Source organism: Dama dama, chromosome 15 (assembly GCF_033118175.1).
Source record: "Dama dama isolate Ldn47 chromosome 15, ASM3311817v1, whole genome shotgun sequence".
Lineage (NCBI taxonomy): Eukaryota > Metazoa > Chordata > Mammalia > Artiodactyla > Cervidae > Dama > Dama dama.
In genome coordinates, this window is record NC_083695.1 from 30,534,816 (window position 1) to 30,553,615 (window position 18,800).

General features: G+C 54.2%; 1 protein-coding gene across 2 annotated transcripts in view; it reads left to right on the forward strand.

The window, feature by feature from the left end:
* The window catches only part of UNC5B (unc-5 netrin receptor B), an 89,153-nt gene that overhangs the window by 65,351 nt on the left and 5,002 nt on the right, over positions 1-18,800 (forward strand). The window contains exons 3-15 of one of the 2 annotated variants that reach the window (XM_061161737.1): positions 6,342-6,485; positions 6,947-7,050; positions 8,332-8,512; positions 9,239-9,406; positions 10,098-10,262; positions 10,453-10,485; positions 12,397-12,591; positions 12,946-13,335; positions 13,965-14,052; positions 14,875-15,043; positions 15,171-15,404; positions 17,279-17,428; positions 18,009-18,173. In XM_061161737.1, the coding sequence (XP_061017720.1) occupies positions 6,342-6,485; positions 6,947-7,050; positions 8,332-8,512; positions 9,239-9,406; positions 10,098-10,262; positions 10,453-10,485; positions 12,397-12,591; positions 12,946-13,335; positions 13,965-14,052; positions 14,875-15,043; positions 15,171-15,404; positions 17,279-17,428; positions 18,009-18,173 (2,186 nt within the window). The remainder of the gene's footprint in view (positions 1-6,341; positions 6,486-6,946; positions 7,051-8,331; positions 8,513-9,238; positions 9,407-10,097; positions 10,263-10,452; positions 10,486-12,396; positions 12,592-12,945; positions 13,336-13,964; positions 14,053-14,874; positions 15,044-15,170; positions 15,405-17,278; positions 17,429-18,008; positions 18,174-18,800) is intronic. The other variant, XM_061161738.1, reaches the window with a different exon arrangement.

Below are 18,800 nucleotides of genomic sequence, written 5' to 3' on the forward strand. Positions count from 1 at the left end.
ACTGGCACCCCCTGTCACTCCGAGCCCAGAGGGCTCTGGGCCTGGCTCCACACTGGCTCCCTGGGAGCCCTCACACGGCCATGGTCCCCCCAGGGCCTCGGTTCCCCTCTGGGGTTCACCCTGGATCAGTGTCTTCCCAAGACTCGGCCTCCCGCCCTGCCTGGCTTTGGGTGACCAGGTGAAACAGCACCACATCGCTTGCTGAGTGCTTGCTCCCTTTTCCAGTTTCTTTCCATCCTCTGCTTGCATCAGAGAGCAGGTCCAGTCGAGCACTCGGGTTCTTTCCCCCTCTCCCCAGCACCTGCTCTGCTCCCTGTTGAGAAAGAGGAGCTGGTCCTGTCTCACAGCCCTGCCCCTGGCCCCCAACCAGAATTCTCGACCAGGTCCTCTGGGTTTGTGAGAAGTGATACTGTTTTCTGTTCATGATAATGATGCAACATGTCATTCATAGAAATTAACTGGTTTAGGTTTAAAAAAAAAAAAAAAAAGGGTTAGGCACAGAGAGGCCTGGCAAGTGCAGTGGTGCAGGTGTCCTTGGGTAAGGGTAGCAGGAAGTAAAAGAGGAGAAGAAGAGAAAATTAAGAAGGAGATCAAGCCCTGAGCCTTTGGAGTGGAGCACTGACTGCAAGACCGTAGACTACCAGAGAAGTAACCCTGCTGCTGCTGCTGCTAAGTCACTTCAGTCGTGTCTGACTCTCTGCGACCCCATAGATGGCAGCCCTCCAGGCTCCACTGTCCCTGGGATTCTCCAGGCAAGAACACTGGGAGTATCAAAAAGTGAGAACTCGCACAAAGGAAACCACTTGAATACAAGACCAGGCATCACCAACCACCAGTAGCACCCTGTGCAGGATGCCAGGGTGCTAAACCACAAACAAAACAAAAATACAAAGCCAATCATCAGCAGACAGGATTACCACCTCACTCAGCCTTGCCCATCAGAGGAAAAACAAACAAACAAACACTCAACACAAATCTCACCCTGTGCTAAGCTCACACAAACCATTGAACCAACCTTAGGAGGGCAGAAACCAAAAGGAAGAAAGAATTCAACCTTGAAGCCTGGGAAAAGGAGACCTCAAACACAATAAGTTAAAAAAAAAATAATGAAAAGGCAGAAAAATACTACACAAATGAAAGAACAAATGAGAAACAGAGAAGTCCAAATAAGTGAAGAGGAAATGACACAACTACAGTCATCAGGACAGTACGGTACTGGCACAAAAACAGGAATATAGACCAATGGAAATAAAAACAGAAGTAAACAGGTCGGACCTGATTAAACTTAAAAGCTTTTGCACAGCAAAGGAAGCTATAAACAAGGTGAAACGACAACACTCAGAATGGGAGAAAATAATAGCAAATGAAACAGCTGACAAAGGATTAATTTCCAAAATATACAAGCAACCCATACAACTCAATGAAGAGGAAATAGGCAAAACTACAGTCATCAAGACAGTATGGTACTGGCACAAAAACAGAAATGTAGACCAATGGAACAAGATAGAAAGCCCAGAAATGAACCCATGCACCTATGGGTACCTTATTTTCGACAAAGGAGGCAAAAATATACAATGGGGCAGTTCTATATTGCCCCATTCAAAGCAACCCAATCAAAATGTGGGAAGAAGACCTAAACAGACATTTCTCCAAAGAAGACATAGAGATGGCTAACAAACACATGAAAAGATGCTCAACATCACTCATTATTAGAGAAATGCAAATCAAAACTACAATGAGATATCACCTCACACTGGTCAGAATGGCCATCATCAAAAAGTCTACAAACAATAAATGCTGGAGAGGGTGTGGAGAAAAGGGAATGCTCTTGCACCGTTGGTGGGAATGTAAATTGATACAGTCACTATGGAAGACGGTATGGAGATTCCTTAAAAAACTAAGAATAAAAACACCATATGACCCAGCAATCCTACTCCTAGGCATGTACCTGAGGAAACCAAAATTGGAAAAAAACAAATGTATCCGATTGTTCATTGCAGCACTATTTACAACAGCTAGAACATGGAAGCAACCTAGATGTCCATCAACAGATGAATGGATAAAGAAGTTGTGGTACATATACACAATGGAATATTACTCAGCCATACAAAGGAACACATTTGAGTCAGTTCTGATGAGGTGGATGACCTAGAACCTATTATACAGAGTGAAGTGAGTCAGAAAGAGAAAGATAAATATTGTATTCTAATGCATATAAACGGAATCTAGAAAAATGGTACTGAAAACCTTATTTACAGGGCAGCAGTGGAGAAACAGACATAGAGAACAGACTTACGGACATGGGGAGAGGGGAGGAGAGGGTGAGATGTATGGAAAGAGTAACATGGAAGCTTACATTACCATGTGTAAAATAGATAGCCAATGGGAATTTGCTGTGTGGCTCAGCAAACTCAAACAGGAGCTCTGCATCAACCTAGAGGGGTGGGATGGGGAGGGAGATGGGAGGGAGGTTCAAAAGGGAGGGGATATATGTATACCTATGGCTGATTCATGTTGAGGTTCGACAGAAAAGAACAAAATTCTGTAAAGAAATTATCTTTCAGTAAACAAAGAAAAAGAAAAAAAAAAAAATAGGTTAATAATACTAAGTAAATAACCATAGAGGTGGTGCTAAGATGTCACCGAGTCCTGCAGGAAAGGAGGGTGACAGAGGTGTGGGAAATGAGGAGGAAGAGTGAGATGTGTGCGGTTCCCTGGGCAACCCCCACTCCGGGCAGGAGGCAGAGCCCCAGGCTCCTCTCATCTCACGAGTCCAGCCCCTGCTTACAGCACAGGACCCTTGGGGGTGGAGAGCCTTTCCCAGACTCAGGCCAGCAAGGGGGGCCGTCCACTCTGGTCACTGTGGGCGGCCAGGTTATGCAACCCCAGCCAACCCCAGCCTCCAGGTGGTTCCTTCACCCCAGATCCTGCCTTGTCTTTGATTTCATTTTTAACCTCTCTCCCCTGATATTTTCTTTCTCCTCCTTATTCATCCCGTCCCTCCTTCCTTCTGTCTTTCCTGCCTCTCCCTTCTCATCCCTGTCTCCTTTTGTGTCTGCCTTTTCTTCTTTTTTCTTTTAGTTCACTTTTATTGGAGTATAGTTGCTTTATAATGTTGTGTTATTGTCTACTGTACAGCAAAGTGAATCAGTTATATGTATACATACATCCCCTCTTTTTTGGATTTCCTTACCGTTTAAGTCACCACAGGACAGTGAGTACAGTTCCCTGAACTATACTGTAGATTCTCATTAGTTCCATATTTTATACATCGTCTTTTTTCTTTATGTCTCTCTCTTTTTTGTATCTCTCTCTTTTTCATTCTTGTGTCTCTCCCCTGACATACTCTCTTTCATTCTCTCTCCTTCTTCAACTCCTATTTCTCTATGAAAAGCTGACAGACTTCAGAACATTCAGGCTTAAAATCATACCCCAGAATGTACTTCATGCCAATCAATACTATATCCTAAAAATTGGTCAAAATGGTAAGTTGTAGCTTATGTATATTTTACCAAAAATTTTTAAAGACTCTCAAGAATCTACAAAGTTAGATTTGGAATCCCATTCTCACCCAAAATCTTAAAATTAAAAGAAGAATTTTTAAAAGGGAAAAATAACCTGTATCCCAGCTGCCTCCCTGCTCTGGCCCTGAGGTAGTCACTCAACCTCTCTGTGCCTCAGTTCCTCTCCTTATAAACTGAGATGTTACCAGAAGGTCCTCGTGAGGATGGATCAAGGTGGTGCCAGCACAGCACTGAGCACACTGCCGGGTCTCAGCAGGCGCTTAATAAATGCCCATTTCCTCCATCTTCCTTCTGGGTTTTTCTCTTTTGGCCTCTTTCCTCTGGAAACTTGTTGTTACTTCTGTGTCCCCTGACCCCCTCTGGCCCTGAAGAGCAAGGAGACAGCGGTATCCTGCTGGGGCCTCTTACAGGCCCTGTGACTACAGTGTGGCTCTTACTCCCCTGCTACCACACACAAGCCCTGCCCATCCTAGAAGTCAAGGCACCGTTGTCCCCATTAGCTACAAAGAATGGACAATGGTCCAGCAGGCCCCACCCAGCCTTGGCAGCACTGTGGCTGGTTCCTCCTGCTCCCACCCCAAGCCCTCCCTGGGGGGAGCCCTGGGGAGGCTACCTCTCTGAAGCCCTTGGAAACACAGAGGATGACAGAGGGGGCCAACAGAGGCAGGGCAAGCCCACCCATTAGCTCATGCCAGATCGAGGCAGGCAGCCCAACCCTGGGCGTCCTGGTCAGGCACTGCCTGTCGTGCTGGGGGACACCTCGTCTGGGGCCCAAGTCCAGAAGGCTTGAAGGCCCCTGGCCTCCTGTCTGCCTGCTGGTGACCACTGCCAAGGTGTCAAGCCCTACTGGGTGGCGGTTTGTCTGTCCAATTCTTGGGTGCTCCTGAAACCTTCTGGGTGGATGGCCCCCTTGAGAGAGGCCATTCATCCAGGCTCCTAGCCTGGTAAGTAAAGGGCGGGGCTCCACTCTCCTACCCCAGACCATGCAGTATCTCTTGGGAGCAAGCACTCCAGGCAGCCACTGCTGTCTGTGGGCCAGGCACCCCCACCCCAAAACCTTCTGCAAAAAGCTTCTTCCCTCCTGGTGCTCCCTGCTAGAAAACTCCCAGCCTCCACCCCCAATTTAGATCCCCTGCCATCAGGAGGGGATTCCTTACTGCCTCAGCTCCCAGTGTAAGGGTCCCCCTCCTTTAGGATACAGGAGAGTTAAGGCAATGATTTCATTGGGAGAGGTCCAGAGAGGTGTCATTTATTACCGGGCAGAGCTCTAACTGGGGCAAGATGCCTAGTAGCTGATCTCAGCTTTGCTGGCAATTTGCTGTGGTACTTTGGGCCTGCCACCTACCATCTCTGAGTTTCAATTTCTCCCTAAAATTGAATGAGATCCACATGAGCTGCCAGAGTAGATGTGTGTCCAGCCTGGTCTGGGTGCTGTAATTGCCATGACTCATTTAGAATTTACCTTGAGTGTTTTACTATGATGAGGGAACCAAGGCTCAGAGAGGCTAAGTATCAATAACTTAGCTAAGGTCACACAGATGAGGAGTGAGGGTGGGGCTAGGATTCAAACCTGTCAAGAACCTGTCCAGTCCTCCACCTAACCACCATGCCATAGTACCACAAGGTGTACATTCAACATTCCTACCCTTGAGGGGCTTATCAGAACCCACATGCAACCAGGAGAGGACGAACTGAGATACCTGATGTCAAGGAGGAGAGACAGGGCAGTCAGGGAGGGCTTCCTGGAAGAGGCAGTCTCAGTTCTATCACAAGCTTTGGGAGGAGCTTCAGATGGACACCCTCATCCAGGAGGCTTCATCCCTTACTTGAACATTTTGTCATTGAGGGAGCGATGGCAAAAGAGTAAATGATTCCTTTTGTGTGTGCTGGTGGCTCCAGTTATCCAGGGAACCCCTCGGGCCCCAACAGGGAGCCATTGAGAGGTTGGAGGGTTCCCAGGAAAAGGGGCCTCCTCTTAGTTTCAACCCCACAGGCTCCTGAGCCATGACCAGAGAGAGACCACGTGCTTACCTCGTATTCGTTGAGCTCACTGACTGTCCTCAGCCCTGGGCCACAGCAGTGAACAGGGCAAAGCCCCACCTCATTCTCCTGCAGGAGATTCAGTTAATACATGAACATGTCAATAAATAATACAGTTTCAGACCATGGTTAGTGTCATGAGGGAATCGGGGTGGGTGGGAAACGACAGCTGCACAGACCAGTGTCCAGTGCACCCATGGGAGTGCTGAGTGGTACTTTGAGAGCTGGTGGGGGTGGGCCAGCATTGAGGGGCTTCCCTCTGAAGTGAGACCTCGCCCAAAGCGGATGGTGACTGGGAATTCACTGGACACAGAAAGGACAGAAGAGTCGTCCCAGGCAAGGGATTGGATGTGCAAAGGCCCTGTGACTAGAGAGGCTGGGGGAACATGAGGGCCTCAAAGATGCCCAGTGAGGCTGCAGTGGATAGATCTTACAGGGCCTGGAGGCCACATGGAGGGTCTGGGTCTTTACACTGGGATGACAGGGATGTATCAGGGGAATGGCGTGCCACTTGTACCTTTCAAAGAGCACACACTGCCTGCAGGGTGGAAAGTGGATTGAATGAAGGCAGAGGGCTTGGGTTAGCCACTGTTGTTTCCAGGTGAGCTGCAGTGGTGGCTTGGGCCAGGCTCAAAGCAGAAGAGATGAGTAAAATGGAAACAGAAGGCAGTGGGAGAGGAACCCCCAGGTGAAAAGGAGTGAGATATGGTCCCACATCCTGGGTCTCCTGTCCTCAGACCTGCCCCCCAATCAGTGGCATCTCTCTCCTCCTCCCAGGCCTGCAGGTGCGAGAGGTGCAGATCGAGGTGTCGCGGCAGCAGGTGGAGGAGCTGTTCGGGCTGGAGGATTACTGGTGCCAATGCGTAGCCTGGAGCTCTGCGGGCACCACCAAGAGTCGCCGGGCCTACGTCCGCATCGCATGTACGCTGCCCGGACACCCCGACCCCGTCCCCTTGGGCCCTTCCCCCTTCCCCCATGGATCCTGGAGAGAGAGTTCTACACGCAGACATGAGGGCACAGGGGCCACCAGCTCAGAAGAAGGCTCCAAGACCCAGAGCCTGTGCCACCTTTGGTGCCAGAATTTCTAACGGCCCTTTTTTGCCTACTTATTTATATAACAAAGCCATCAGCTTCCCTAGTCATCATGTGCAGAGGATCCCAGAGTTAGGGAGGGAACTTTGTCCCCCTAAGTCCACCTGGTGAGGCCCCCATCTTGGAGAAGAGACTCCCCTGGTAAAGGCCAGGAGTCCTGGTGAGATTTCCTTGGTGTCCACTGCCACCTCGTGGCTAGAATGGGGCACTTCAGGATCCAGCTCTGCCTGACTGGCCTCCTCCCTGCCCTGGCCTGATGGTGTGCCTTGGAACCCTTTCCCTTCTCCCAGACCTGCGCAAGAACTTTGATCAGGAGCCTCTGGGCAAGGAAGTGCCCCTGGACCATGAAGTTCTCCTGCAGTGCCGCCCACCGGAGGGGGTGCCTGTGGCTGAGGTGAGTGAGGACGTGGGAAATACTGGGCATGGCAGAGGCCACCCAGGTATGGTATTTACCACCAGCCATGGTAACTCAGCCTCCCAGAGCCCTTCCGTTTCACAGACAGAGGAAAGAACTGCCATCTCTTTAGAACTCGGCACATCCCAGATCCTAGCTGGGCCCTCCACAGGCATAATCTCACCTCATGGATGGGGCAGAACTGGGGAAGGATCCCCCAGGACTCCTTGGGCTGACCCCAGGCTTGGTCTCCTGCAAGGGAAGTGGCTGCACACACTGTCTCCCAGAACCCAAGAACCCAGCTTTATGGACACCAAAGAGTCTCACGATGCATGTGTCTGAGTTCATCACACCTTCTGGTACCACATGTGCATCCCTGGGTGATGCCCACCTGTCCCCTCACTGCCCTGCTTGTATTACAGACCTGCTTCCTCTCTCCCACTGCCCGCACTGGTGGTCCTGGAGTCAGAGCAGGGCATGGGGAAACATCTCAGCTTTGCTGCTAGGGACCTCAGCAGCACAGGGTTGGGGAAGATGGGCCCCTGGGCTTCCAGCTCAGGATCAGACATCAGAATCTTGGCTCTAATCACTCCCCCCAGCCCAGGCCACCATCTGGAAATGAGCTCAGACACCCTTCATGACAGGTACCCTCGTGGGGCTCCCACACGTGCCCAGCACCTGGCACAGTGGTCCTCAGAGCAACCCATGTCATCCCATCTTACGGCTGGGAACGCAGCACTGGGCCAGGGGAAGTGGTCAACCAGGGTCACCCACCTGGTGAGTAGCGGAGCTGGGATCTGCACACCCAGGTCTGCCAAAATGAGAACCATGTTTTTAATCACCTGCCAGGCCTCTTACCCTGACTAAGGGAGTCTGTTTACAGAGTTAATGATGAAGACACGCATTTATTTAGTACTTACTGTGAGCCAGGCATGTGTTCCACACTTTCTATATACAGACTCCTCTCATCCTTACAGTAGCCTTTGGATAGCGCTATTGAATATTCACTTATAGGTGATGAAACCAGGGCTCAGTGGAAGTCCCTTCCCAAAGCCGTCAGCTGGTGGTTGGTTGTCTTAACCACTGTGTTCTGCAGTGTCCAGCACAGTGCCTGGCTTGTAGAGGCCCTGCATCCTGGGTCACCACCAAGGTTGGACATGTGTAGAACTGCTGTCCTGTTTAATTCGGGCCTTCCCCACCTACCCCCTGCAGAGAGGGCACACTCTCCGAGGTGCAGGGATGAGGCACTGGGCCCTGACACCCCCAATCCCTCCCCTGCAGGTGGAATGGCTCAAGAATGAGGACGTCATCGACCCCACCCAGGACACCAACTTCCTGCTCACCATCGACCACAACCTCATCATCCGCCAGGCCCGCCTGTCGGATACGGCCAACTACACCTGCGTGGCCAAGAACATGGTGGCCAAGCGCCGCAGCACCACGGCCACTGTCACTGTATACGGTGCGGCCCCGAGTGGGCGGTGGTGGGCACACATGCTGGAGGTGGGCGGGAGCCTGGGCTATACAGCCCACCTGACCCTGTCCTGCCCAAAGGCCAGCAGGACCCTGGTGAACAGGTGGGGAGGAGGAGGCCCAAAAGGAGAGGTAGCTTCTCCAGGGTCACACAGCAAATTTAGTGGTGAGGTCAGGCACTCCTGGGCCCCCAGCCAGGAGCACTCGCCCCTTCTCAAGCCCTTTGCTTATCCCCGAAGAAGATCCAGTTCTCTGGGAGTCGGGGCTGAGGCAGGGGCCACTTGGGAGCCCCATCCTCAAGCGCATTATTCTAGCAGAGTTCGGGACTGCTGCTCAGGCCCCTCAGCAATTCCTTGCTGTCCCCTTGGGTGGGAGGGTGGAGTCATGGCTGAGATGAGTGTTGTAGATAGAACCCTGTACTGGGTTCCAGTTATAGACCCCCCGATTCCTCATGGGGAGACCTTGGGTGCCGGCCCTCTCTGAACCTCTACTTGCCATTGTACAGAAAGGCAGGGAGTCATTGGTCCCCTCTGGTGCTGAATGCAACCCAGGTCTGCCCGCCGGTGTCTGAGTCCCCAGCCTTGATGGCAGAAGGGGTCCAACTTGGGAGGGCCAGTCCTCAGCAGAGGGGCCTCCTCAGGGCTGTGGGATGGGGCCTGGGGGGCCCTCAGGGTGAATAGCCAGGCCAGCTGGGTGACACCTACTACCCTCGCAGTGAACGGTGGCTGGTCCAGCTGGGCAGAGTGGTCGCCCTGCTCCAACCGCTGTGGCCGCGGCTGGCAGAAGCGCACGCGGACCTGCACCAACCCTGCCCCCCTCAACGGAGGCGCCTTCTGCGAGGGCCAGGGCTTCCAGAAGACTGCCTGCACCACCGTGTGCCCAGGTAAGGCCACAAGCCAGGTGGCACCGCACCCACGCCCAGCCCTGCCTCCTGTGCTGTGTGGTCACAGAGCCAGGACCACTGACTTCTCTCCTGGGCTTGTCCTGGGACCCACAGCTGGCTGACCCTGCTGGACCAGATGCTGTGGCCTCTTACCTCTGTTCCACCCTGTGCTATGGGAGAGACGGAGGCGGAGGCTCTTGGGGGTAGGCTCTCTGCGCCCACCCCAGGCTGGGAGTTCTCCGTGTCAGCCCCCAGCCCAGGGTCCCAGAGGCACCCTGAGTCAGAGTGCCTGTCCCTTGACTGCTCAGCACACCTAGCCCCTGACCGCCGTCTTGCTGCAGTCCTCTTTCCCTCGTGTCTTATTCTGTATCCCCGTCAGTTGGTCTGTGTTCCCTCTCTGATGACGTGTTTGTGTGAATGTGCGGTGTTTTTCACCCTGGGTTTGTGCCTGTGTGTGAACCCTTGTGCTGAGTCTGCGTCGGTGATCTTACGCACGTGTCTGGAGCTGTCTTTGCCCCCTGTGCTCCTCTGACTCTCCTGGATTTCTCTGGCCGGCCTGTGTGTGTCCCGATCCCTCTTGCCCTGCTGCACTCCGTGTGTGCGTGCACTGCTGTCCTGGGCACATGTAACCGTGTGTGCAGGCAGCCGTGCGTGCCCGGGTCCCCACGAACCACGCGCTGTGTCCCCACAGTGGACGGCGGGTGGACGGAGTGGAGCAAGTGGTCGGCCTGTAGCACCGAGTGTGCGCACTGGCGCAGCCGCGAATGCATGGCGCCCCCGCCCCAGAACGGAGGCCGGGACTGCAGCGGGACCCTGCTCGACTCCAAGAACTGCACTGACGGGCTGTGCGTGCAAAGTGAGTCTTCAGAGGGCGGGGCCCAGGGTGGGGGCTCTGGAGCCAGAGAGGCCCCCCGCCTGGCCTGCAGGGCCGCAGACCTGCCCGCCCACATGCTGTCGTCTCACCCACGCATCTCCCCGTCACTCTCGCTACCACCCGCTCCGTGTCATCTGTGTCATTGTCTTTCTTTCCTTATTTCCCTCGACAGATAAGAAAACTCTAAGTGACCCCAAAAGCCACCGTAAGTCCCATTTCATGGCTATCCTCTTTCCTCTGGGGGGATCCCTGGTTTTCCTTGGCCGGTTTTTTCAAGGGGTGGAGTGCAGGGCAGGGCAAGGGGCAGGGAGAGTTGAAGGTGCTCCCCTACAAGCTCTGTGGGGCTCCCCGCGCCCAACACTGCATGTGGCATGGTCTCCATCACGGTCAGACAGGCAGACCCTCAGCTGAAAGAAGGGCCCCCAGACACTATCTTGACCTTCCCATTATAGGAGAAGAAACTGAGTCTTAGAGAGAAGGGACTTACCCAAGGAGCCAGTTAGGATTGGAACCTAAATATTTGGCCAGAGCTTCCGCTCCTAGTCCCAGCCCCCGGTTTTCCTCCGTGGGATGGGGCCAGCAGGCAGGCCCACACCTACCCCTCCCAGTGCCTCTCGCTGTTCCCCCCAGCAGCCGACTGACGCCTCCTAGGGCCCTGGGACACCCGCTGCCCTGCGTCAGCCCCCAGGGGCTGTGTTGCATTGCGGTAAAGCCACTTGGGCAGATTGGCCTGTGGTAATTCAGCCACAATTTCCAAATAATTCCAGAATTATAAATTCAGTGGTGAGGCCCTGAATGCAGTTCACAGCGGGGGCAGACTGGTGACTGATTCGATACTGTAAATCACCAGGCAAGTGACCACCCCCCATGATATCGATGACGTGGTGAGGCAGAGCCCCCAGAGAGATGGGAGCCCAGCCCTGGGGACCTGCTCTGGCAGCTCTCCCTGGGGAGCCCAAGAATGAGGAGAGATGGAGGTCCGGCAGGTGGTGGAATCAGGCAAACCTCAGGGCTGAGGGCCCCACCCTACCTTGCTGAAGCTCAGGCCTCCACCCAGTTCGGGCAGGAAAGCCAGCCTCCCTCTCTGAGGGCCCATAGGGGCTGGGGGAGAGTAGACAGGGTCTTCCCCGAGCTCCCAGAGGAAATGGGGGGCGGGGGAGGGTCAGCCGTCTTGGCTCTGCCGCACTGTCCAGTGTAGTAGTTGCTAGACATGTGTGGCTTGAAAATTATATTTATCTTAGCTGAAAATAAATATGCCTAAGAACTCTTTTCCTCAGCCAAGCCAGCCACATTTTAATTGTTTAATAACCACACGTGGCTGGCAGCTATCATGGGAAACAGTGTAGACATGGGATACGCCATCATCCTAGAAAGTTCTGTTGGACGGAACACCTCTCTGCCTGGCTGCCTGCTGTTGCTTCTAGCTCTGCAGCAGCCTGCCCTGCGCACTGTCCGGAGCGGGGTATCCTCCAGCTTAGCAGCCTGTCTGGGTTGGGAGTATAACCTGGGGTTGCCTCCCTGAGCCCCTTCCTTCCCTTCCAGCTCTCCCTTCCCTTCCCTCCTCTCCATCCATCACCATGCATCTCATTCTCCTCCTCCTGCTTCTCCTCCCCTCCCGCCCTCAGTCCAGAATGGAAGTGAGCTTAGAGGGCTACTTGCAGAGATTTCTGGGAACCAGGACCTTGGGTCCTACGGAGATTGCTGCAGGCTGCAAGTGAGGCCCTGGGTTTACTCCCACCTTGGACAGGACACTCTGTGGCCCCCTGACTTTGAGCCACAGGCCCTGTCACCTCCTGAGCAGAGAGCAGTGACTTCAACTTCACTCTTGGGAGTGTCCACTCCAGGAGTGCCTGTTCCTCTCCTTACTACACTGGGAAGGAAGCAGAGCATGGGGGCAGGGGCATTTAGACTGTTTTACTTATAGAGACTGATGCTCATGAGAGGTTCAAGGCTTGCCTGAGGTCACCAGCCTGTCTGGCGGGGCTCAGATTTAAACCTAGGACAGCACCAGTCTGTCCCAGGCCCTGCCTCTCCCAGGGGACCAAGGGAATGTCTGGCTCCCCCAAGACCTGGGTCTCTGCCCCCTGCCCCTCACTCGGCCCTCCTGTCCCCGCAGTCCTGGAGACCTCGGGGGACGTGGCGCTGTATGCGGGCCTTGTGGTGTCCGTCTTCGTGGTGGTGACTGTCCTCATAGTGGTGGCGGTGGTGGTGTACCGCCGCAACTGCCGGGACTTTGACACCGACATCACCGACTCGTCTGCTGCCCTCACCGGCGGCTTCCACCCAGTCAACTTCAAGACTGCAAGGCCCAGTAAGGACCTGGGAACACCTGGGGTGGTGGGTGAGGGCAGGGTCCTCAGCGGGCTTGGCAGCCAGACCAGCCAGACCAGAGCACAGGCGCCTGAGTCCCTCCTGAGGTTTCTCTAGAGTTTTTTTTAATAAAGATCACTGGACAAGTATGGATGAGAGTGAAGCAGGAAAGAGAAGAACTCACTCAGGTGGCAAGTCCCTAAGCTTCCTGCCTCAGTTGGCAATGGAACCTTTCAGAGCTGGAATTTGGATGGGATTACCAGCCTGTAAAAGAAGGGCCCCCAACAGTAGCAGAGGGTGGGATGGGGCCAGGGAGGCACCGCAGGCTGAGTCTGACTGCAGCCCTGCCCTGCAGACAACCCACAGCTCCTGCACCCATCCGTGCCTCCTGACCTCACTGCCAGTGCCAGCATCTACCGCGGGCCAAAGTACGCCCTGCAAGACTCAGCCGACAAGATCCCCATGACCAACTCGCCGCTGCTGGACCCGCTGCCCAACCTCAAGATCAAGGTCTACAGCTCCGGCACCACCGGCTCTGGGCCAGGGCTGGCAGATGGGGCCGACCTGCTGGGAGTCCTGCCGCCCGGCACGTACCCTGGTGATTTTGCCCGGGACACCCACTTCCTGCACCTGCGCAGTGCCAGCCTCGGCTCCCAGCAGCTCCTGGGCCTGCCCCGTGACCCGGGGAGCAGTGTCAGTGGCACCTTTGGCTGCCTGGGCGGGAGGCTCAGCATCCCCGGCACAGGTGGGTCCCTGCTCTCCTTGCCCGTTAGCCTGGCCTCGGCATGTTCACCTCTAGACAGTCTAACACTCACCCAGCCAAAAATAGGAATTCCTGGTCCCATTTTAGAGACATGGAAAGTGAGGCCCAAGGGGATAAAGTGATGATAAAATGAAAACCTGGGGTCCAGGCCTACCTCTGCCTCGCCAGGGAGGGGAACTCTCTAAACCTCAATTTCACTATCTAGTAAGTGGGAAAGAATACTGCCATGTAGTCAACAAATCCACAGGATGCTGTTAAAAAGACAGAGCTGCCCAGCTCAGGTTGCATAGCCAGCAGTTGGCAGTTTCCTAGTGTCATACCTTGAGCTAGGCTGGGACTGGAACCACCCCTTCAGCCTCCAGGACTTTGGCCTATCTCTATATCCCATTGCAATGCCTCCTCTGTGCGGTCCCTCTGGACAGATCCCCTGTGGTCAGTGACCTGGCCTTTCCTGGCACCCAACCACTCTCCCCTTGCCTTGCTGGTGACCACCAGGATCTCAGAAAATGTCTTTTTCTCCCTATTCCAAGCTGGAGGCCAAATCCCCATACCCTGTGCTAAGCTCCTGGACTCCTTCTAGCCCCTCCCTACTAACCTCTCCCTCCCCCTAGGGGTCAGCCTGCTGGTGCCCAATGGAGCCATCCCCCAGGGCAAGTTCTACGAGATGTACCTCATCATCAACAAGGCAGAAAACACCCTGTGAGTAGAGAGACCCAGCCCCAGCCTGGCTGTCCCCTGCTTGGCCTCTGTCTCCCTGCTGCTTGCCCACTTTGGGCTCAAGTATATCCCCTTCTAAGCCCAGTGCCAAGACCAGAGATAGGTCTCCAAGGAAGACATTGCTTGATACTTTTTCCCATTTAAGTCATACAAAACCAGCTCAACAAATCATAAAACTGAAAGCCAGATGACCAGCTGGCTACAATATGACAAAGAGCTAATATCCTAACTATGTGAAGAGGTTTGAGAGACCAGTAAGAAAAATTGAACATCTCAGTACAAAAATGGGCAAAGGATATGAGCAAGTGATTCACACACACACTGTCATACATACAGATGCATGCACACACACATACACAGTGGCCAGTAGGTTATGAGGAAATGTTCAACATAATTTGTAATCAAAGAAATAGTAAAAGAGCTATGAGGTGCTAGAAGTTTCTCTGCTCATGAATTTGCAAAGATATTTTCAAATGTCATAGTACCTTCATACTGGCAAGAGTGTGGGAACACAGCCCTCCCATGACGCGTTGGTGGGAGTGTGGATGGGTAGTAGTTTTCCAGAGGGCCTTTTAGCAGTACCTATCCACAGCATCTGCAGAGTGCAGAACCTTTGAAAATAGGAGCAAAGAGTTGGCTATGAGAATGTTGCAATGTAATAGCAAAAATTTAGAAACAATCTCAAGGCCTGTGCCATTTTTCCTTAACTCTGGAAGCCCCAGGGGTACAGAGCTGCCTTCAGGGCGGGGGGGAGCCCAGCCCCGCTTCCTCACTGCCTCCCTCTTACCCCCCACCCTGCCCCAGCCCACTTTCAGAAGGGACCCAGACAGTATTGAGCCCCGCAGTGACCTGCGGGCCCACAGGCCTCTTGCTATGCCGCCCCGTCATCCTCACGGTGCCCCACTGTGCAGAAGTCAGTGCTGGCAACTGGATTTTCCAGCTCAAGACCCAGGCCCACCAGGGCCACTGGGAGGTGAGGAGGCAAGGCTGGGGGGCGTTGGGATCTGAAAGCCCTTTTCGTCCTAGTCCAACCTGGATGGACCCCCTCCAGGTCCTTGGCTGACCCGGCTACCTCACCCCCACCCCCCATGACCCTACAGGAAGTGGTGACCCTGGACGAGGAGACCCTGAACACCCCCTGCTACTGCCAGCTGGAGGCCAGGTCCTGCCACATCCTGCTGGACCAGCTGGGCACCTACGTGTTCACGGGTGAGTCTTATTCCCGCTCGGCAGTCAAGCGGCTCCAGCTGGCCATCTTTGCCCCAGCCCTCTGCACCTCCCTGGAGTACAGCCTCAGAGTCTACTGCCTGGAGGACACGCCCGTAGCGCTGAAGGTAAGGCCAGACCGTGGATGCCCGCACAGGCCCGCACACTGTGGGTGCCTCACCCACAACCAGCCCACTGCATGGTACCTTCCAGTACTCCCTCCCCGGGATCATGGCACCTGCCAGGCACCCTCTGCCACCATCAGCCTCATCCAGTCATTCCTTCATTCCTCAAACACTGAAATGGCATCAGACCCTCGCGATACAGAGATGAGTCAGGCACAGTTCTGCCCTCACCAAGCTTCGGGCTAGAGGTGGAAACAGACCTGAGGATAGCTGATGCGGGGCTGAGGGAGCTTCAGCCTGGGGATGCGGGCTGGCAGGGCTTGGTTGTTGGGGAGGGCGTCTGAGCTGACCTTAGCCCTAAGCTCCCGAGGACAGGTGGGAGCTCCGGGCAGAGAAGGGAGAAGGGCATTCCAGCGGACAGCAGTTTATGCAGAGGCAGGTGTGGTAGTCTGTGTGCCGAAGCATGCTGTGGTGTGAGAGGCGGGGCTCAGCCTCCCAACAGCCTTGGGGTCATGCCAAGGAATTTGGAAGCCATCCAGTGGGTGGGGGCAGAGACCTGGTGGACACCTATTCACAGGTGCTCTCTTGAAAGCTATTCTGCGGGGATGGATAGACAAAAGACTGGGAGGCTGCAGCCAGACCTTGAGCTGGACCCTGGACAACAGGCAGGCAAGGGGGCTGAACTCTGTTTAGTTAGTAGAATGGACAGAAGCAGTGACCAATGGAAAGAGTAAGGGGAGGAAGGGTCAGGACTGACAGCCAAGCTCTTAGTGTGTGCAGAACAGTGGATCGTGCCCCTAAGTGAGGGGGGCCATGGCAGATCAGGAGGGGTTCAGGGAAGGTAGAGAGAAGGATTTTAGCACCTACAACCTGGTAACAGAAGATGTTAGTACCTCCCTGTCTCCCTAGTCACTAAGACTCTGTCCATTGTCTGCCCACCCTCCCACCGGTTCCCAGGACCTCAGTCTCATCCTGACAAACAGTGGGAGAGCACAGACCCTTGGCCCTGTTTAAACCCCTTTTCCTTTTCCATCTTTCCATCTCCCGCCTCTCTGAATCCTCCTCCTTTCCTGTGGCTCCAGGAAAGAGCTCCTGTGGCTTCTTCCACCTATGGTCTGTGGGCTCTTCTAGCTCCTTTGCTTCCCGGTCTCATGTGACTTGTCTCAGGCTCCAAGTTGCTGACTGATGCAACACAGGTGAAAAGGCCTCATGGGAGAGAGTCTCCTCCTGAGACCAGGCTGACCTGAAATTCCAGGAGGCCCATAATGGGTTAGAGGCTCTGGGAAGGTGTTTTTGCAGCCTGGATCTCTTGGTTCTAGGGCACTGGCTAACATCCAGTTATGGTCAGAGAATGGAATGGAGATCAAGAGAGAAGTTGCCACATATTGGTTTGATGTCATTCTTTGTTTATTCAACCTCTGTCCATCTATCCAGTCATCCAGCCATTACTCACCCATCCATTTATCTTTTCTTCCATCTGTCCTTCTGTTTACACACCCATCCGTTTGTATTTTCATCTACACATCATTTTGTCTGTCTGTATCTATCCACCCATCTATTTGTCAACCCGTCTATTGAGCCATCCATGTATCTATTTGGTCATCTATAAATCCATTCATCCATCCACTTGTTCCACTCTCTGTCCATTCATTAATCCATTTTTTCTGTCTATCCATCCATGCATCCACCCACACAGTAAGTTTTCTTTGAGCACTTACCAAATGTCCAGTCCTGTGGCTCAGATGGGCCCCTGCTCTCAATGTTACAGCCTGGTTCCCTCTGCCCACATGTGTCCCCAAGTCTCAAACCTGCAGCAAGAAAGAGCCTGCTGGCCTAGTGTGATGGGCTCCCCTTTCTCATTCCTCCCTGGCCCACAGGAGGTGCTGGAGCTGGAACGGACCCTGGGTGGCTACCTAGTGGAGGAGCCAAAACCCTTGCTGTTTAAGGACAGTTACCATAACCTGCGCCTCTCCCTCCACGACATCCCCCATGCCCACTGGAGGAGCAAGCTGCTGGCCAAGTACCAGGTGAGGGCTGGGCCAAAGGAGGGAGGAGGGTGGAGCTGGGGCAGGGGCTGCCCAGAGAAAGCCAATCCCTCCTCCCCACCTTCCCTCTCCATCCTGCAGCCTCGGTCTCCACACCCACCCTTGTGTCTCTCTTTCTCCCCCTGTACGCCGGTCATACACTCCCACACACAGTCTGTATACATCATCTTTAAAGAGGTCCTACCATCTCTAAGAGCATTCATACTGCCAGATTGTCCAGACTAATCTCTGATGGTCACATCCCTCTGCCCATGCCCATCTGTGTGAAATTATTGAGTCCACAGGGCTTCCCAGTCCCACAGCCTCACACACAGATACACACACACACACACACACACACACACACACACACACACAGCGATATATATTCAAACTCGTGCCTTCTTGCCTATATACTCCCTTTCTCAGTTGGAGGGCCCTTGCCCAGCTCTTCTTCCTCTGCCTGCCTGGATGAGAAAGTCCTAGCCCTTCCTGAGGTTGGGCCCCTTCCCTGCCTGCGCCTCCATTCCCTGAGGGCAGGGCCAGCTGGCCTCACCTCCCTAACCCTGCCTGCCTCCCCCAGGAGATCCCCTTCTATCACATTTGGAGTGGCAGCCAGAAGGCCCTGCACTGCACCTTCACGCTGGAGAGGCACAGCCTGGCCTCCACGGAGCTCACCTGCAAGATCTGCGTGCGGCAGGTGGAGGGAGAGGGCCAGATATTCCAGCTTCATACCACGCTGGCAGAGGTGAGGGCCGGAGCGCGGACACCCCGTGGGGCTGGGCGCTGCAGGGTGCAGACCCGAGGCTCACCCTCATTTGGGGGAAGGGCCACCTCCCACAGAACTGTGCCCTTGCCTCCCATGTCTGAGTTGGGACGTGCTCACTCTTGGCCAACATGCATGCTAAGTCACTTCAGTCGTGTCCAACTCTTTGTGACCCCATGGACTGTAGCCTGCCAGGCTCCTCTGTCCATGGGATTCTCCAGGCAAGAATACTAGAGTGGGTTGTCATGCCCTCCTCCAGGGGATCTTCCCAACCTAGGGACCGAACCCACGTCTCTCATGTCTCCTGCATTGGCAGGTGGGTTCTTTACCACTGGCACCACCTAGGAAACCCCTCACCTCCCATGTCTGGGCTGGGACATCCTCACTGTTGGCCAACAGCTGTGACTTACTGAGTGCAAGCCTGGGCCTGACCTGTACCAAATCTCACCAGATCTTCACAACCACCAGGGAGACAAATACGAGGATCCCCACCTGGGAGATGAGAAAAAAGATTTAATGGAGGGCAGGGATTGTGGATCTTGTATCAGGCTGATGCTCGGCCCGAGCCTGTCGTTCTCCATCACTATAGCCCAGATTGAGGTTTATAAA